Source organism: Manihot esculenta, chromosome 5 (assembly GCF_001659605.2).
Source record: "Manihot esculenta cultivar AM560-2 chromosome 5, M.esculenta_v8, whole genome shotgun sequence".
Taxonomy (NCBI): domain Eukaryota; kingdom Viridiplantae; phylum Streptophyta; class Magnoliopsida; order Malpighiales; family Euphorbiaceae; genus Manihot; species Manihot esculenta.
Window position 1 is genome coordinate 13,553,790 of NC_035165.2, and position 22,089 is coordinate 13,575,878.

The window sequence follows — 22,089 nt, forward strand, 5'->3', positions numbered from 1 at the left end:
AGGAAGGAGGCACAACAGTTTAGGTCTTTGATAAGTTTACTCATAAAGATTAAATTAAAAGCAAGATTGGGTAAATTTAACACAGATGATAAAGTGATGGAAGGAGTAAGTTTAACATTACCATATTGCGACCCGTTAGCTATGGTTACAGGAGAAGGTGCTTTATGTGATTAAAAACTAAAGAATATATTGGGATTACCTGTCATATGATCTGTGGTACTAGAATCAATGACTCATTTATTTCAAGAGGAAATAAGACATATTTTACCTGTCTTAACAATAGTGGTGACTGAAGTGGACCTTTTGAGTAGGTCATGATACTGAGCACATTCATTAGCTGCGATAGTGACAATGCTTCTAAAAACAGAACTGAATGTAGCAACATTAATAACTACAATCTTCTGAATTTTATTTTGCAACTTCTTACAGTATCTCTTTATATGAGCAGATTTCTTACAGTACCAGCAAACAAGATCACTTAAATATTGGTTCCTGCAGTATTTTCACATCGATTATTATTTTTCCATCCACCTTTGGCAATCATAGATTTACTATCTATGGCCATTTCTAAATTTCTAATAAAACACTTTAACCAACAAACAAAATTCTTAAACCAAACACAACTCAATACTGAAAGGCAAGAGACCCAATCAAGCAACATTAAAAATTTCAACAAATCCAACACTTCATAGCACCACCAAGAAAAAGGTGTCAAAAGGAAAAAATAAAGTAGCACACAAGGCTGGAATCACAAGACAAAGGTACTAGAAAAACCAAGTGCGGCAATTGGACATTGTGAACAATACCCGTGAATAGTACTAATGAATAATACCTGTGAAACGATGCGCATGAATAGTACCCGTGAATAATACTGATGAACAGTGCCTATAAATAGTACCGATGAGTAGTACCAAACTAAAAAACTCAAAAAAAATTGAAGGCTCTAATAGCATGTAAAACACAAGAGAATTAGAGAGTTTTTCTGTATGTTTTATTCACTAAGAAGGCACGTATTTATACAGATTACATGAAAATAAATATGAAAAATATAAAAATTCCTATAATTATGTCTTATGATATTTCCTATGATTGCGTCTTATGATTTAGTTATCTATATATGGTAAGAATTAATTAGCTAGCTGTACATACTTTAATACATATCAAAATTTCGGGGAGCCAACTTATCTTTTCGTAAAAGTTTAGGGGATAAATGATGTATTATGCCATAATGAAACGATCATGCAGTTTTTTTTTTCTACAGAAAAAATAAAATCTCATGGAGATCATTATAAATTTAATATTATAGCTAGAATTTATTATTTTATAAAGTTATTTTATTTTCTACTTAATCATATATTGCAAATTTCACATACATAATTATGTTTTTTTTTCTCTTAATAGATAATTAATAGATAATTTATTATTGCATACTATTAATTTGTTTCTTTAAATTAAGTAATATAAATATTGTTGTGCTCATTAATTTTAACTTCTTTGCTCAGTTGTCTGGTAGCTCCTATATTATTACACCACTATACATATAGCCAATGTCATAAAGCAATGCTTGAATCCAGGTTAACTCTTCCATGGCTGTTATAAAAATATGATATTTATCTTTTGTAGAGAAATTCACTATTATGATTTACTTTTATATGCTCTATGAAAATAAATTAGCTCCCATATACATAACATAACTTGTTACTTTTTTTCATGAAGGTCAGTTTGTATTGGAATAGATATTAATATATATTGGTAAAAGATTTTTATATAAAAAGTCTGTATTGCTAAATATGTTTGAGGTAGTATAGCACTCGTTTTATTGTTGTCCAATGCATGTCCTTAGGCATATGAAGGAGTAGCAACACCTTATGTACGACATACGATAAGTCTGGCCTTGTTAGAGAGGTATTGGAGCTCTTCCATGATGGACTAATACATGTGAGGCTCGACAGCCAGTTCTGCATCATGCGGTCAATTTAATTAGAGGCCATGTGGTTTTTGAGATGGTGTTACATGTGCTCATTTTCACTTTGTCCAACAGATCTCTAAGACCTCAGCTACTTTGACCATGACCTCTTGATCCAAATTGAGCAATGGAAGGAATTATTGATTCAAGTGATAGTGTCTCCATTTTGAGCTATTGTTTCTTTACTTAATAGAAGAGCATATAAGTCATTAAGAAAAATCAAAGCATTCTAAGTTTCAAATAGCCTAAGTGAAGCTAGACTAAGACTTCAAGGATATTGTTAATAAGAGCTTCTTTTGGATTGGACTTTTAGAGTGGATAATTGATCAAAGGTATTCTTGCTTCATTGCATGTATACTTCCATTATATCATTGCTTTTGCTGAAAAGTTTAAGTTGTTTGCATAGATATTGCACCAACATAAAAGTCCTAAATGTGAAAATAGAGCATAGACTAAGTTGAGTGTGTTTTTTATAGTCTAATAATTTGCATCAATAATTTTAGAAATAGAGCAAAAGATTTAGCTTAATAAAAGTTAATGTTGATAAAAAGATATTGTAGGTTAGCTGATCCATTCAAGTGTCTAAGAGGAAATTGGAGAATATCAAAAACATGGTTAGCTAGATTGTAGTTACAAATAAATATTGCGACAAAATCCCCCAACAAATAATAAATGAAAAATACAAACTTTTAACATGGTTCATCCTCTCAATATAGAGCTACTTCTATGGACATTTATCTTCCACTATTCTTAATAAAATTATCAATTACAAGCTCAAATTATCTATTAATTAACCTAATTATGCTAAATTAAGCCCTCACTACAAGCTGCTTATAGTAAATATATTAGTTAGTTTCTCTCATTCTCCTCTAGGATTAACTAAATATATTTAATACAACAAGATTATATATACTTGTCTTCAACTATATAGGCAAGACCATTCTCTACTTTAGATTGAAGTCTCTCTCTCTCTTCTTTGATGGCACTACAAACACTAGACAAAAGACTGTAACGACCCGAAAATCGGACCGCTACCGGCGCTAGGATCCAGATCGGCTTAAGGCCGCCGGGACCCGTAGCAAGCCTGACATAAAACCTGTAAACCTGTATAATCCCATACATGATCAACAACATGCATAAAAATTAAAACTTTTCTTTCCATGAACATCAACCAAACTCAACCTGTGCATAACATTAACATAACATTAATCCCTCTGTGGAATCTCAACAATGCCCCCAAGGGGTGACGTAACATATGCTGAGTTGGTTACATAAACATCATAAAAATCTCTAAGATCATGTATTAAAAGGGATACAACAATCTATGGTCAAGCACACCACTAACATCCATAAACCTCATTACATAACTATACTGTACTTTTACATTACAATTTGATCATGTCCATTGCTAGCTATTACATAAGCATGACTTCTTTACTCTATCCGGACTCCCGCACTATACTGTACCTGCAAGCCTGGGGGTAAAGGGAGAGGGGTGAGCTAAAAGCCCAGTGAGTAGAGCTAGTAAAACACATTAACACTATGCTCAAATGGAATGCATCATAACACAAACAATTCACATAAGGGTTGGGTGAACTTGTCACCAATTAGTCCAAGCTAACATTTGTGCCAGGCCGTAGCATGGGGTCCTGGTCTTCCTGTCATACATACATTACTTACCATTATCCCAGGGCCTCCTCTGGGCTCCTAGTCTTCGAGTCCCACAATCGTGCCAGGCCGTAGAATGGGGTCCTGGTCTTTCATTACAATCGTGCCAGGCCGTAGAATGGGGTCCTGGTCTTCCTGTCATGGACTAATTGGGTCATCCAACATTCACCCACAGCAACAACAATCGATGCAATGCGGCATATTCGTGAATACTAATGCAATCATCCTATTGCATAATCATGATGCATGAAACATGATAAAACATTTAATTTAAAAGATTAAGTTTAGTTCCACTCACCTCTGGCTGACTCTGACAACACCGAAGCAGCTGGACTCACTGCTGGGGTCCTCGGTTCCTCGGGTCCGAACCTACACAGGTGGACTCAAATGAGAGACCAAACATACTTGAACATAACTCTAAAATACTCCCCAAAAACCCCCTAAAACATCACATAAGAACATGCAAGAAATGGCTGAACAGGGCACTTTCGGCGGCAGGTTCGGCGGCCGAAAGTCCCTCCAGAGCCGAAAGTCAGGCAGGTTCGGCGGCACCTTCGGCGGCCGAACCTCCCAGACAGATCCGAAAGTCTTCTTTCGGGGGCAAAGCTTCGGCAGCCGAATGCTGCCTCCACAAGGGGGTTCGGCGGCCGAAAGTTCCTTCGGCTGCCGAACCTGGTTTCTTCCCAAAGGGCAGAAACTTGGCTCACATGAGCCTCTTGCCTCCCAAAACCTCAAATCATGCATAAAGCTCATCTAGGACATGCATACAAGTTCCTAGGGGTCTCAAACAATCATATACCCCAACTACAACACTTCAAACACACACAATCAACACACATTGTCCAAAACATCAATATTAACCCATAACTCAACATATATCCTAACATGCATTTCTACCCAAAGAACTCATAAAATCTTACTAAAAACACATAAGGAGCTTAAGATCGACTCTTACCTCTTGAAGATCGAGAGGGAGACGACCTAAACTTGGAGATCCACGAAAATGAGCTCCCGAGTTTCCAAAGCTCCAAAACTTGTTTCAAAAGTTCAAAACCTTCAATGCAAGCTTAAAATTCAAGAAAAATGGTGGGGATTTGAAGGAAGAACACTAGATTTGGAAGAGGGAGGTCGGAAGCTAGCTGTGGCCGAAAATGGGAGAAAGCTCGCCCATTTCGGTCAAGTGACCCTTATATAGGTGGCTGACCAGGCCACGTTCGGGGGCCGAAAGTGCTTCCGCATGCATGCCACGTTCGGCGGCCGAACTTGAGTTTCGGCGGCCGAACCTGGACTTCCCTCACTCATGCTTTCGGGGGCCTAACGTGCCTCCAAAACGCATGCATGTTCGGCGGCCGAACTTGACTTTCGGCGGCCGAACCTGGGTTTTCCTCCAAAGACTTTTCATGCAAAAACTCATTTTATTTCATACTTAAAATCATAAAACACATTAAAACATTTTACAAAACATGTTTTTACCCTTCTAGAGGTTCCCGACATCCGAAATTCCACCGGACGGTAGGAATTCCGATACCGGAGTCTAGCCGGGTATTACATTCTCCCCCCCTTAAGAACATTCGTCCCCGAATGTTCCTCAACTAGCACATGCATAGCAAACAACATAACATACTTACAAAAACACATAAGCTCACAATAAACTAACCTTAGAAAAGATAAGGGTACTGCTGGAGCATGGACTCCCGTGTCTCCCAGGTGCATTCTTCCATATTGTGGTGGTTCCACAGGACTTTCACCATCGGGATTTCCTTGTTCCTCAGCTTCCTGATCTGGGTGTCTAGGATCCGTACTGGCTGCTCAACATAGGTGAGATCCTCTTGGATCTCCACATCAGGCTCACTAAGAACCTTGCCCGGATCTGACACGAACTTTCTTAACATAGAAACATGGAAGACCGGATGGATTCTCTCCATTGGAGCAGGTAAATCCAGCTTGTACGATACATTCCCAATCTTTTGCAAGACTTCAAAGGGTCCGATGTACCACGGAGCCAGCTTACCTTTCTTCCCGAACCGAACCACTCCTTTCATTGGAGACACCTTAAGCAATACCAGATCCCCCTCCTGAAACTCTACTTGCCTTCTGCGGATGTCTGCATAACTCTTCTGTCTGCTTGCAACAGTCTTGATTCTTTCTCTGATTAAGGGTACCACCCTGCTGGTGATCTCTACTAGCTCAGGCCCTGCCAAGGCCTTTTCTCCAACTTCTTCCCAGCAAACAGGTGACCTGCACTTCCTCCCATATAAAGCTTCATATGGAGCCATCCCGATGCTAGCATGATGGCTGTTATTGTAGGCAAACTCCACCAAAGGTAGATGTTGCCTCCAAGAACCGCCAAAGTCCAACACACACATCCTTAGCATATCTTCTATGGTCTGGATGGTCCTCTCTGACTGTCCGTCTGTCTGTCGGTGGAAGGCAGTGCTGAAATCCAATCTAGTACCCATAGCATTCTGCAGACTCCGCCAAAACCTGGAGGTGAACTGGGGTCCTCTATCTGACACTATAGAAACAGGAACCCCATGCAGTCTAACTATCTCATCAACATACACCTGCGCCAACTTGTCCACAGAATAGCCACTCCTGACAGGGATGAAGTGAGCAGGTTTGGTGAGTCTGTCCACAATCACCCATATGGAGTCCAATCTGTTGGACGTCGCCGGTAACCCCACTACGAAGTCCATAGCTATATTCTCCCATTTCCACTCTGGAATAGGTAGCGGGTTAAGCATTCCAGCCGGTTTCTGATGTTCCAGCTTCACCCTCTGACATACTTCGCAGGCTGACACAAACTGTGCCACTTATCTCTTCATAGCTGGCCACCAATAAACTTTCTTCAGATCTTGATACATCTTGGTGGCTTCGGGGTGAATGCTGTATTTTGCATTATGAGCCTCTCTCATAATGTCGCCTTTTAGCCCTATGTCATCTGGTACACACAATCGACTCCCATAGCGGAGGATCCCCCTATTGTCAAATCTGAACTCACTGTCCTTGCCTGACTGAACAGTCCTGGCAATCTTCACTAACTCTGGGTCCTCATGCTGTTTCTGAGCCACCTGCTCTAGAAACACGGGTGTCACTTTCATCTGAGCTACCAAGGCACCTGTACCAGACAACTCCAACTGTAGACCTTCATCAATGAGCTTGTAAAACTCCTTCACCACTGGTCTCCTCTCTGCCGTGATGTGGGATAGACTGCCTAGTGACTTCCGGCTTAGGGCGTCTGCCACAACATTTGCCTTACCCGGATGATACTGAATCTTGCAATCATAGTCACTCAGCAGCTCTACCCATCTCCTCTGTCTCAAGTTCAAATCTCTTTGACTCAGGATGTATTGCAGGCTCTTATGATCTGTAAAGATCTCACATTTAACCCCATAGAGGTAGTGCCTCCACATCTTGAGTGCAAAGATTACTGCTGCCATCTCAAGGTCATGCGTGGGGTAATTCAACTCATGCTTCTTCAGTTGCCTAGAAGCATAAGCAATCACCCTCTCATTCTGCATAAGCACACAACCCAGTCCCACACGGGACGCATCACAAAAGACTGTAAAGTCCTCACCACTAGATGGCAGAGCTAAAACTGGTGCTGAAGTCAACCTCTTCTTGAGCTCTTCAAAACTCTCTTCGCATTGGTCGGTCCACAGAAACTTCTGATTCTTCCTGGTTAGTCTGGTCAGAGGAGCTGCTATCTTTGAAAAGTCCTGAACGAACCTCCTGTAGTAACCTGCCAAACCCAGGAAACTCCTGATCTCTGTCACTGAAGTGGGTCTAGGCCAGTTAGCCACAGTTTCTGTCTTCTTGGGGTCCACCTCAATCCCATTCTCTGATACTACATGCCCCAAGAACGAAATGCTCCTTAGCCAGAACTCACACTTGGAGAACTTGGCATACAAGCCATGTTCCCTCAAGGTCTGTAGAACCAACCTCAGATGATGGGCATGCTCCTCTGCATTCCTGGAATACACTAGGATATCATCTATGAAGACGATAACGAAGCGATCCAGGTATTGACTAAACACTCTGTTCATGAGATCCATGAATGCTGCAGGGGCGTTAGTTAACCTGAACGGCATCACAAGGAACTCAAAATGCCCATATCTGGTCCTGAAAGCTGTCTTTGGAACGTCCTCTTCCCTGATCCTCAACTGATGATACCCGGACCTCAGATCTATTTTAGAGAAACAACCCGCTCCTGCTAGCTGGTCGAATAGATCATCGATCCTTGGCAATGGGTACTTGTTCTTGGTAGTGACTTTGTTCAACTGCCTGTAGTCGATACAAAGCCTAAGGGATCCATCCTTCTTTCTCACAAACAAAACTGGAGCACCCCAGGGTGAGGTACTCGGTCGGATGAAGCCCTTGTCTACCAGCTCGTGCAACTGCTCCTTCAACTCTTTCAATTCTGCTGGCGCCATCCTGTAGGGAGGGATAGAGATCGGTCGGGTTCCAGGCATCAGTTCTATCTCGAACTCTATCTCCCTAGCAGGTGGTAAACCTGGCAGCTCGTCTGGGAACACATCTAAGAACTCTCTAACCACTGGCACCGAGGCGGGCTCTCTGACCTGACTGCTAAGCTCTCTCACATGAGCCAAATACCCCTGACATCCCCTCCTGAGCAACCTACGAGCCTGAAGAGCTGATATCAGACCTCTAGGTGTACCCCTCCTGTCTCCTCTGAAGACAACCTCAGACCCATCCTGACCTCTGAACCTGACTACCTTGTCCCTGCAGTCCAAGGTAGCACCATGGGTAGATAACCAGTCCATCCCTAGAATGACGTCAAAATCTGTCAAATCTAGAACCACTAGGTCGGTGGACAAGCATCTTCCCTCAACAAACACAGGACTACACTAGCAGACTGACTCTGCCACAGATGGATCACACTTGGGTCCACTGACCCAGAGAGGACACTCTAACCCAGAAGTCATCAGACCCAACCTCCCCACGGCTCTCGGAGCGATAAAAGAATGAGATGCACTAGGGTCCATCAAGGCATACACACCTGAACAACCAATAATTAAGTTACCTGCCACCACGGTGTTAGATGCATCTGCCTCCTGCTGTGTCATTGTGAAGATCCGTGCTGGAGCTGATGGACCTTCACCTCTGAAGCCCGCTGAAGAAGAGGCTGCCCCTCTCCCTCTGCCTCTGCCACTGGCCTGAGTCATGGCTGGAGCTGCTGGCTGCGCCACACTGCCTGAAGCTGTCTGCTGGGACTGAGCCATCGGGACTGCTCTTGGACAATCTCGAGCCATATGCCCCTCCTGACCACATCTGAAACAGGCGTTTGTCCCAAACCGACATACTCCCCTGTGTGGCTTACCACACCTCGCACAAACTGCATTATCCGCACCAGAGCTTGAGCCACTCCCAAATCCCAGACTGGACTTGACTTTATTCCAGAACTTGTTCTTCTTACCCTTGGGCTTACCCCATCTCTTACTGCCTGAAGCTGCTGCACTCAGGGTAGAGGGATCTAACCTTCCCCCACCCGGAGTTTTAGAACCAGAAGGCTGTGCCACTGTTTGCTTAACTGTCCCCTGAATGATGGCACTGGCCTCCATTTTCCTAGCCATATCCACTATGGCATGGAAGCTCTCCCTGTCCACTGACTGAATCAAGGAGGAATACCTGGAATGGAGTTTCATGACATACCTCCTTGACCTCTTTGAATCTGTATCCAGACTCTGCCCAGCAAAAGGCAATAGCTCCAAAAATCTGTCGGTGTACTCCTCCACACTCATTTCATCCGTCTGCCTCAACTGTTCAAACTCTATCATCTTCAGCTCCCTTGAACTATCGGGAAAAGCCCATCCTGCAAACTCGTTTGCAAACTCTTCCCAAGTCATGCTGTCCACTCTCGGGTTCACATAATTCTTGAACCACTCCCATGCCTTCTTGCACTTAAGCGTGAACCCGGCCATCTGAATGGCTCTACTGTCATCAGCCCCAATCTCATTTGTGATTACTTTAACCCTTTCAAGGTACACAAATGGGTCATCCCCTTTTTCATACTGAGGAGCACCCAATTTCATGTAGTCGGTCATCTTAACCTTGCTCCCACTGGCTGAGCTAGGTCTAGGTGGCTGAACAACTGGGGCTGCTGGTTCTGCAGGTGGTGGAGGTGGTGCAACATTTTCTGAGGTAGGGTTTGCTGGATTTGGATAGTAGGGTGGAGGTGGATACATTGGGTACTGAGAGTATGGTGGGTAGTATGGTGGGTATGGCATCTGTGTGGGATAAGGGGTGAAACTAGGGTAATCCGATGTACCTCCCATCGAATACCCGGGATGTTGTGAGAAATGTGGGTAGTGAGGTGGCTATACAAATCCTGAGGCCTGAGTGCCTCCTTGGGACTCTCCCATACCTTCCTCTGACATGCTAACTCCCAGACTGCCATCCCTCCTCTGCTCTACATCCATCTCATCCCCCATGCTCTCAGACATACCTCCCTGAACTGTTCCTCTGACTGATCTGCTTCTACCCAGATCCAACGACCTTCTAGGGTCTCTTGCTGCTCTTTCTCGGTTAGACCTACTAGACATTGCCCTAGGCAATGCTGGAGGACGGGCGCTCATGCCCTCATCCTCGGGTGGTACTCCAGTCAATCTTGCTGATCGACGAGTTCCTCTCATCCTGTTTTCTGAAAAACAGTGCACATCACAAGCAACATTAGCATCATATGGTTCATGTGGGCACACATAAACCCGCATCACATGCATCACATATCATAGCATATCATTAATGCACATGCATATTATCATGGCATTTCACATCATTATGCAAGACAGGACTCCACATCCTATCCTAGTGAACATGATCTTTCCTATTGTGCTTGACCTTCTATAACATCTATGAGCCCGACACTCTAGGTCCGACCATATGAACCTAGGGCTCTGATACCATTCTGTAACGACCCGAAAATCGGACTGCTACCGGCGCTAGGATCCAGATCGGCTTAAGGCCGCCGGGACCTGTAGCAAGCCTGACATAAAACCTGTAAACCTGTATAATCCCATACATGATCAACAACATGCATAAAAATTAAAACTTTTCTTTCCATGAACATCAACCAAACTCAACCTGTGCATAACATTAACATAACATTGATCCCTCTGTGGAATCTCAACAATGCCCCCAAGGGGTGACATAACATATGCTGAGTTGGTTACATAAACATCATAAAAATCTCTAAGATCATGTATTAAAAGGGATACAACAATCTATGGTCAAGCACACCACTAACATCCATAAACCTCATTACATAACTATACTGTACTTTTACATTACAATTTGATCATGTCCATTGCTAGCTATTACATAAGCATGACTTCTTTACTCTATCCGGACTCCCGCACTATACTGTACCTGCAAGCCTGGGGGTAAAGGGAGAGGGGTGAGCTAAAAGCCCAGTGAGTAGAGCTAGTAAAACACATTAACACTATGCTCAAATGGAATGCATCATAACACAAACAATTCACATAAGGGTTGGGTGAACTTGTCACCAATTAGTCCAAGCTAACATTTGTGCCAGGCCGTAGCATGGGGTCCTGGTCTTCCTGTCATACATACATTACTTACCATTATCCCAGGGCCTCCTCTGGGCTCCTAGTCTTCGAGTCCCACAATCGTGCCAGGCCGTAGAATGGGGTCCTGGTCTTTCATTACAATCGTGCCAGGCCGTAGAATGGGGTCCTGGTCTTCCTGTCATGGACTAATTGGGTCATCCCACATTCACCCACATCAACAACAATCGATGCAATGCGGCATATTCGTGAATACTAATGCAATCATCCTATTGCATAATCATGATGCATGAAACATGATAAAACATTTAATTTAAAAGATTAAGTTTAGTTCCACTCACCTCTGGCTGACTCTGACAACACCGAAGCAGCTGGACTCACTGCTGGGGTCCTAGGTTCCTCGGGTCCGAACCTACACAGGTGGACTCAAATGAGGGACCAAACATACTTGAACATAACTCTAAAATACTCCCCAAAAACCCCCTAAAACATCACATAAGAACATGCAAGAAATGGCTGAACAGGGCACTTTCGGCGGCAGGTTCGGCGGCCGAAAGTCCCTCCAGAGCCGAAAGTCAGGCAGGTTCAGCGGCACCTTCGGCGGCCGAACCTCCCAGACAGATCCGAAAGTCTTCTTTCGGGGGCAAAGCTTCGGCAGCCGAATGCTGCCTCCACAAGGGGGTTCGGCGGCCGAAAGTTCCTTCGGCTGCCGAACCTGGTTTCTTCCCAAAGGGCAGAAACTTGGCTCACATGAGCCTCTTGCCTCCCAAAACCTCAAATCATGCATAAAGCTCATCTAGGACATGCATACAAGTTCCTAGGGGTCTCAAACAATCATATACCCCAACTACAACACTTCAAACACACACAATCAACACACATTGTCAAAAACATCAATATTAACCCATAACTCAACATATATCCTAACATGCATTTCTACCCAAAGAACTCATAAAATCTTACTAAAAACACATAAGGAGCTTAAGATCGACTCTTACCTCTTGAAGATCGAGAGGGAGACGACCTAAACTTGGAGATCCACGAAAATGAGCTCCCGAGTTCCCAAAGCTCCAAAACTTGTTTCAAAAGTTCAAAACCTTCAATGCAAGCTTAAAATTCAAGAAAAATGGTGGGGATTTGAAGGAAGAACACTAGATTTGGAAGAGGGAGGTCGGAAGCTAGCTGTGGCCGAAAATGGGAGAAAGCTCGCCCATTTCGGTCAAGTGACCCTTTTATAGGTGGCTGGCCAGGCCACGTTCGGGAGCCGAAAGTGCTTCCACATGCATGCCACGTTCGGCAGTCGAACTTGAGTTTCGGCGGCCGAACCTGGACTTCCCTCACTCATGCTTTCGGGGGCCTAACGTGCCTCCAAAACGCATGCATGTTCGGCGGCCGAACTTGACTTTCGGCGGCCGAACCTGGGTTTTCCTCCAAAGACTTTTCATGCAAAAACTCATTTTATTTCATACTTAAAATCATAAAACACATTAAAACATTTTACAAAACATGTTTTTACCCTTCTAGAGGTTCCCGACATCCGAAATGCCACCGGACGGTAGGAATTCCGATATCGGAGTCTAGCCGGGTATTACAAAGACATTCTCTATAATGGATAAAAGTCCTTATCAAGTGGACAAAATCCCCTAACTACAATGGAAAAAAATTATTCTCCTAAATTAGACAAAAATCACTCTTCTCAATTTGAGAAAAAGCTAAATAATTTTTCTATCATACTTTTGTTTATAGTATTAGACTCTTCCAGCCTAGTTTAATTAGGAATCCAATTCATTTTAGGAACAACTTATCGATAACATATGTATCGGCTTTTATCCATTGAGGAATTAGTCTTTCACTCTAATTAGTAAAAAATATCCTATTAGGATTATGAGATACAAATCTAATAATAAAATATATGAATTTGAGGATGATAACTTGATTGACAAGAACTAAGTGGCACTAGGAAGAGAAATGGAATTTTTCATAGCATTGGAACTTGATAACAAAGAGATTAAATCATGATTTATGGACATGGCCAATGTTGTTATTAAGGTTGTGTAAAGCTCTGATATTTTATAGCGTAGCTCGCATGGATGTAACAGTCAATATTATTCTTATAGCACAATAGTGTTCACATACAAGTTATATAATGGTATTTGTTATGAGCTAGCTTTTACATAGTAGCTAAGGGTATGTATTGAATTTCAAGAAATAAGTTTTAAAGAAATGTATCAATTTGGGATGAAGGCTAATTTTTAAAAGAAGGTTATATTTTTAGAGTTTTTTTTTAACAGGGAGATTGGAAGAGTGAGAACTAAAACTTGAGTTTACTAGATGAGTAAAAAGTCTTCAACTATTGGATATTAAAATCTCCAAAATACAATTTTTTTTTTAGAATGCCAAATTATTAGATTAAAAAGTTTTCATACTTTATCCTTCATTATCTTCACTGTATTTTTAGAAATCTCCATTCGTTCTGCTCAAAAATGCTATGTGTGCTCAGAAAAAATTTTTCCTTAGCAAAATGCATATTACGTGGATTCATGATTCTTCTCTTTATGATTTATCTTTTAAAAAAAAAGCCAAATGTATTTTTAGTACTTAATTTTTACATAAAAGGCAGTTGATACTCTAATAATTTTATACAAAGGAAAGTAGAGTTATCAAAGGCCACATCCTTGGTTATGGTGATCTTAAGATATTTACCACAACTTATATCCCTTCTTTCATGTGTATAATATATTTTTCATTCTACATCCTACTTAGGTTAACTACTTTAGTCAAATGGTATGAGCTTGAAATTTATTTAGCTCAATTAGATTTGGGGTATTATACCTAATATATATATAAAAAAATTTCTTAAATTAAAGTATTGTATGAGACAGATGGCCTATGAGAAAAAGGTTATTTGTAGCTAAAGATAAGGTGCAGCAATTATAACATTTAAGAGTTTACTCTTGACTTAGCTATTACATTTAGCTCAGCACAATAGTATTAACATAGTCTTAACATCGGTTGCAATGAGAGATCATTAACTTAATTGGATCGTATCAAGTAATACAATAGTGAGTAGAATATCGCATCCACGGGAACTATAAATTAAGTATCAAAATATTTATAAATTTAATTATTATTTAGACTATCGAATGCAAAAATGATTAAAAATATGAAATTTAAAAATAATTAAAATAAAATGCTTTTACAGATGTAAATAATCACGAAATAAATTAATAGTAAGCTCTAAGGTACCTTGATATCATTTGTACCTAATTCAATTAATTTATTTGGTTAATAATTCAATTTTAATTACATAAAATAGAGTAAATAATTCTAAGTTAATTGATTCTCTTTTCCAAGTAAGATCAAATTAATTAAGTAAAGATTTTTTTTTTGAAATGGAATTAACTAAAGGTTATCACATATTTCTCAATAATATGATAGTTCTTTAATTAATTTCTTAAACATAATGATTATTTTTCAAGGCTTCACAAGTCAAATTTTCATTCGCAATCCAATTAATATTCCTTATATTTAATTCACCGTTCGATCATAAAACATTGCTTTTTAGTATTAATATCATAATTAAAATCATTTAAGCATCCATAAGGGTCTCAAAATTTAAATAATAACATAAGTAAAGAAAATCAATTCAGATAAATTAAATAAAATCAACAAGTCAACCTATATCAAGTCCCCTATCTAAACAATTTAGTTATTTATGGTCAAGAATTGAAGAACAAATTACATTAAAAAATTATTCAAAATTATTCAAAAATAATTCTGAAAAATAAATTAAAAAATGAGATGAAATAAAAACTCTAGATACGCAGATTCAACCTTCTAGGCCTCCAAATTTTCCTTCTTGACTCCTTCATGTTCTCTCTAGTGTAGAGGTGTAGAAAAGTGATCAAAAGGTCCCCAAGCTCTAAAAATGAAGTATTTATACCCATTTGAATCTCTCTACCTATTGCTCTAAGACTAGACTTGAAAAACTAATTTTTCTTACAAAAACACGAGTTGAAATGCATATTTTAGGCCGAGACAGATAGTAGGCATGGAAACAAGGGTTTGCCTGTATTATTTATTGTTTAAATTGAAAAACACAAGACAAAATTGAAAAGCATGTGAGACTATTTAGAAACACGGAGTTGCCTCATGTTCTTCTCTTTTCTCACTCAAAAGCGCTATGAAATTGTCCATGTCCCTCTGCTTTCATTTCCTCTTTTATATCCCCACGCAAACAGATTCCTTGCCTTGACTTGCCCTAAGCAATAGAAATTCAATCCAGCCATAGGCCATAGATGTTTAAAAAGACTCTAATTTGACGAAGTCTGATACTTATCATCCTAACCTAGCTAGGAGCTTGATTTTGACGAAAGTTCGCCGAACACAACACCGAGTTATACGAGAATCTAACTAGTCTAGTATATTAAAAATAGGGGCTTCCCTATTAAGGAGGATCTATTTCGGATGCTTTAAACATGTGCCTAGTTTATTCCTTAATTGATTTTAACCCACAAAAATAATAAAAAATAAAAAAAATAATACAAAAACCAAAATTAAAAATTTCACAATTAAATATAAAATATCTAATAAATAAAAAAATAAAAAAATAAATGAATATAATTATAAAAATATATGAATAATCAATGCAAATTATAACGCATCATGTGAGATCATGATATATCATCCCACATTAGAGGAATATATTCGTATAAGCTAGAGTGAAATAACTAAAATTGAGATAATTATTTTGATGTTATTTGCACCGGTGAACTTGAGTTTCATACGGTCAAAACAATACGCTTCTTTTATTTTTTTTTTTAATGTTCAAACAAAGTTTGTCATTTCTCCCATGGGCATTCTCTATTCTTTATTGAATAGAATATTAAAGTCACTGATCATGCATATACTAATATAATCTTTGAAAACTTATAAAATAGGAAAGTTGTCGTTTACCGATTTGAGGTTCAAACCATTTCGTCTACATACCGGGACCTTGTGTCATGTTCATTCGCCTGGCTCAGATTAATTTGGAACCTGATTGAGGTGGAATTTTTTTTATAAAATTGGTCCCTCAATTTCAACGCTTAGATGCATCTGAAGCATTACACAGGAAAAACTTTTGTATAGCTAAGCTGTGCGCAAGTGAAGCCCCAAGTTGATGTCCTGCCATGCATCAACTGGAGAAGATTGTTCCAGCTGAAAGAGAGAGATAGACAGAGAGAGGGAGAGAGAGAGAGTTGAAGATGACCACAATAGACAGTTGAAAGCTACTCAAGGGGACCGCAAGCAAGTGCTTTAAATTTGTATCAGGAATTACTGAAATATACTGAAAAAGGAACAAAAGGGTCTTACTCAGGTTTCATGGACTCTTAGAGAGAGAGAAGGGACCCTTGATAATCCCATTAGGTTCCACTAGGAATCCCTTCATTCGACAGGCAACCAATCAGATTCAAAGGATTGGGATTATCTTCAAATTTTTAGCCAATCAACACTGAGATAAGAGCATTTCATGGGACCCAAAAAGGGCAATCAAGCCCTTGCAGAAACTTACCAAAAGTGCATGGGCTTGCAAGAGCAACTTAGTGCAACGAGTAAAAGCACAAATGTGGGTCAGAATCCTAAAACGACATTGCTCTCTCTAATCAATAATTGCATCAAATGGCCCCCCAAATTAAATACAAGAGTTCCCTGTTGCTCCTTTTAACGGTCACTTGACTTTTGGTTAGCTCTTCAGTCCTCACTTTGGCCAACTCGATTTTTACACCAAAAATCTCTCCAATGATCACCGGAAGGAAAGCGGCAAACGCCCTGGCAGGCAAGACTGCACGACCTTGCGATGGCTGTTCCCGGAAGAGAGCTCGGTGGTTCTGTGCTTCTGATGACGCTTTTCTTTGCCAGGCCTGCGATGAATCAGTTCATTCCGCCAACCAGTTAGCCAGCAGGCATGAAAGGGTCCGGCTCGAGACTGCTTCATCCAAGATAAGCGGTTCGATGAATACTGTTGTTTCTCCCCCTTGGCTTCAAGGGTTCACTAAAAAAGCAAGAACCCCAAGGCACAACAACAGCACCAAGTCCTTATTATCAAATCAACGATTTAAAGATGAAGAGAAAGTCTTGATGAATTATCTTCCTCTTGTTCCTGAGATAGGTAGCGAAGAAGAGGGTAATACTGTTGCCGATGAGGACGAAGATCAGTTGCTTTATAGGGTTCCTGTGTTTGATCCTTTTGCTGCAGAGCTATGCACTGATGACGTGATAATGTGTGAAGGAACCGAAATAGCCATGGGAAACGAAGAGGGAAATATGGTTTTTGATGGTTGTGGAGAGGAAGGATCTACATGTGACCTGGATAATTTACCTGGTTTTTTACCTTCGGACATGGATCTTGCTGAGTTCGCTGCAGATGTTGAGAACCTACTTGGAAGAGGACCGGAGGACGATTCTTCTGATATCAAGGAATTGGGTTTGTTAGATTGTAAAGAGGAAAACGATGACAAGTTTTGTCTTGACGACAAAGTAGTGAAGGTCAAGGATGAACAAGAACTTGAAGCAATCACAGATTGCCATTTCGATCAAGCCTTCGACATAGCAAGAGAATCATTTGATTGGAATTTCAATTACAAATCACCGATAACCGGAGATGAGGAAGAGGAGGAGAAAGTAGCACCAGCTTTAACTGACACTACTACGATGAACAGTGGAAAATCAAAAGAAATGAGAAGGAACGTAACTTTGAGGCTAAATTATGAAGCAGTCATCAAGGCTTGGGCTAGCCATGGCTCTCCATGGACTACAGGGAGCCGACCAGAGCTCAATCCTGATGATTGCTGGCCTGACTGCATGGTATATATACAAAACTTGTCTCTCTTTAGAGGGCTATGCAAAATTATATGAAGTTTCAGTTGATCTATTTGATTAATTATCTTTCTGTTTGTGATTTTATAGGGTACATGCCCTAATGCTCATCACCACACATATGGGGTCCTGGGAGGACACACAGGAGGCGGCAATGGAGGGAGAGAAGCAAGAGTATTAAGGTACAAAGAGAAGCGAAGAACACGATTGTTTTCGAAGAAGATAAGGTACGAGGTGAGGAAACTGAATGCAGAGAAAAGACCTAGAATGAAAGGTCGATTTGTTAAGAGGATGTCCTTCATGGGAACTGCATTTCCTTGCATCAACAAATAACTGTTTTAACCACTCGATCATTCCTATGTTTGCTTCTTGTTGTCGGCAACATGGGGTTGATGGATTTGTGGGCTAATTTTACTGATAAAGCTATAAGAGGGAAGTAACTTAGGCATTTACCTCCCTCTCAATCTTTTTTTCTTTCTCTTCTCCGAGACTGTAATGTAATCAATAAACCTTTGCCAGTATGAATTAAAGATGTCGATCTTGACAAAGAAAATGAATTTCTTTGTCTTGAATGTCTTTTTTGATAATTGGATGTGTGCTGATATTGGTTGCACTCATAAAATTTTGAGCAAAGTTTTACATAATTGAGTTAATTATATTATAACTATATGAAGATGACCAGGATGTTATTATCAAGTTCTCGAAGTTTGAAGATGATGTAATGGAGGAGAAAGGTGAACAAGTAGTAATAGAAGCAAGGGCTTCGCTTATTTTACGTTAATAATGAGTTAGTCTTGACTTGAAAAAATTTTATAATTCAATCGTTATATGTACTATAATTTTATCATATTTCTAGATTATTATAAGTTTTATATAAAATTTAATATGATTAATGTTCAATATTGAACATGATTGTGCGTTAGTCATAGATTTAAATGGCTAAGAAATAATGATGTCTAGAAAGCATCACAGGCAAGTAATTAACAAAATTGCAATTTTGAGAACTATTGGGATTTGAAATATATAGAAGAAAATAGTTTACAGTGAAGGAGGAGGAAGAGAAGCAAGCTTTTCACAAGGGAATTATGGAGGAGTTACTAGTTAGTCCATTCTCAAATTTTTCCTTAGATGCCCGGATAAACCCTTTAATTTTTCTGAAATAGTAAGTTTAACCTTTAAAAATTTTGCAGTCAATCAAGCCTTTTACTTTTAATTTCAGTCAAATAAGTCCAAATTTGATGGTGTTGATTAACAGCATCAAAAAATTTTCTAAAATATGAATTAAAAGAATATTATAAATAAATAAATCATTGTTTTTTATATTATAATTAAAACCCTTAAATTTTGTTTAGTAATAGTTATTTAAATAATTAAAATTTTTTGTTATTACATAATCAAAATTGGTGAAAGAGCTCATGTTGATACACTAGATATGGAGCTCACCAATAAAAGGGGAATATCGGGAATAGTCACTTTTTCGAAATAATTATACTATAATAAATTAAAAAAACAACAGAATTTATTAATTAAATTATAAAAATTAAATTAAATTACGATTATTTAAAATATTAATAATAAATTTATCAATTATTTACCGATAAAAATTTATTACAATATTTTTATTTTATTAATTGAAAAATATAATAATTAATATAATAAATATTTAATAAAATAAAGAGAGTTAGATAATTAAATAATTAAGATAACTTATTGTTAGCATTTCTACTATTAAAAAATAAAATATGAGAATCCTTAACTAGAAACAGGCAAAAGAGGAATACATAATTTGAAGCTGTAGAGTGAATTCCCTTCATTCAATCTATTGAGATTCTTGTCTTCAACAATGGCAGAAGTATTTTCCCTTATTATTTAAAGACACCAGCAGAACAGCTTTGGTAAGTTTATCAATGAAAACATTTGAACAAGACGAAGACAACTGAAATGGGAAAAAAATCATGGGGATGAATTACTAGCTAGAAAGCAAACTGAAATTTCCACAATATATAGGAGTAAGTACGACGAAAAATTAAATACATTTCAGTCCTCGTTGTTACTATTAACAATTAATATAAATTTTCCCGTAAAAAAGTTTTAATGATGGATTTTTTAACACAAACTTAAAAAATCTCAGAACCATACCTTATATATTAGAAAGTGTTAGGTCATGTGAAATTCAATTAGCTACATGCATATAGAATAAGATTTAATAAATAACCTAGAAGATACTTAAATATTATATATGGTTGTCCACAGGGAAAAACAAAAAATTTCTTTGATGAAGATGACAAGACAACTCAATTGCATGAATGAAGTTCTTGTTTTCTTTCTTTGCTTTTCGATGGAAGTTGACCTTTCATGTAAATGATGAGTCCAACCCATATGGTTTAAGACAAGTATTGAATTATTGCACCATATTGTATAATGTTTACTCTCTTTCATGTATAGACACATCTCATTGTTTTTGGACCACCATTTCTGCAATGTAGGGTAGTTCTCCCTTCTGGAGGTTTTTCTCTCCTTGTAATTTTTTCATTTGATGATTGTACGTGGGCATGCTACAATAGGTATACTATTACAAATATCATAAAAGCAGTCTATACAAATTGATATTTTATATATTTAAATTATCGCTATTTGAAATAAATATATTAGATTTTGTTGTAGTGTAAACCAATTCTTTACTAAAATAATAGATAAAAAATATAGTTAAAATGATAATTTTATTAAATATAAAATAAATAATATATTAAAAATTTGAATTTCTTTGCAATAATCTTGAAGTAATATTAAGTAATTATTTTACTAGTATTAAAGTAATAATTTTACAATCACTTCTAAATTACTACTGCCTAAATCTAAAATATACTAGTGATAGCATTAATTAATAAATGAATGTTTTGTATAAAAAAGAATTATTTATTATATTGTATAATGAATTATCAATTCTTGCTTCTCTTTTCTCTTGCTAACATGATATCAGAGCTGCAACTATCCTAATTTTTTTTCGATAATTCCTCTATGGTGACTTCAAGTTCCATCGTCGTCCCTCACAATAGCAATCCACTGGAAGATACTTCTTCACCATACTATCTGCACCATTGTGAGAACCACAATTCAGTTATAGTGACTCCAGAGTTATCCCCTTCAAATTTTGCTTAATGGAAGAGATCATTCTTGCTTGCTGTCTCAATCAGGAATAAACAAGGATTCTTGGATAGTTCAATACCAAAACCGTCAGCTGAAAATTCACTTTAATTTTCGTGGATTAGATGCAATAATCTGTTAATTGCATGGTTGCTGAGATCCATTTCTCCTCCTATCACCTCCACAGTCTTTTTATCTGGAAACAACCAAACAGATCTGGGACAAGCTAATATAAAGGTTCTCTGAACCAGATGATTCACATGTATGCCATTTCTAACTTCTTCTGTGCTCAACAATGCAAGGTACTAAGTGAGTTGATGTCTATTTTACTGAATTAAATGGAGTATGGGAGGAATTGCGCATTCTGAGACTATTGGCTTCCTGTGTGTGCGGCAAATGCAATACGAAATATTTTCACAAATATGCTGAGATACAATAGAAAGATTATGTTTTCAAGTTCTTGAAAGGACTAAATGATACACCTACAGTTCACGATCACAAATTATCATGATGAAACCATTTCCTACTCTAGATTAAGCCTATAATATGATTTTAAGAGGGGAATCACAAAGATCTCAAATTGATGATTTAAGATCCAAAAGATGGTAGAGTTTTGGGTATGTGTATGTAAGTTTAGTCTGAATGGTTCACACTCTTTTCCTTTATTCTTTTTTTTTTTTTCGTTCTCTAGTGACATATAAATGACACCCTGCTACAATGCCACATGTCGCTATCATACAGAGCCGTACGTATGGACGTACTAGCCCTTTCTCCATTGTCAGGCGGCTATTTAATTTCCTCCGGCGTCCGTGCTGACATAGTCTTGGATGTGGAAGGGTCTGTTCCCCCACTGACCCATCAATTTAGGTGAGTTGAATCCTCCTCTGTTGGGCCCGAGTCTTGTTCTGT

At 38.7% G+C, this 22,089-nt stretch overlaps 1 protein-coding gene across 1 annotated transcript; it reads left to right on the forward strand.

Moving 5' to 3' along the window:
- The first annotated feature begins 16,802 nt into the window (after nucleotides 1–16,802).
- Nucleotides 16,803–18,623, forward strand: LOC110614713 (zinc finger protein CONSTANS-LIKE 16). Its single transcript, XM_021756351.2, has 2 exons — nucleotides 16,803–18,024; nucleotides 18,127–18,623. The coding sequence occupies exons 1-2, from the start codon at nucleotides 16,960–16,962 to the stop codon at nucleotides 18,367–18,369; spliced, it is 1,308 nt and encodes a 435-aa protein (XP_021612043.1). The 5' UTR covers nucleotides 16,803–16,959; the 3' UTR covers nucleotides 18,370–18,623.
- The last annotated feature ends 3,466 nt before the right edge of the window (nucleotides 18,624–22,089 follow it).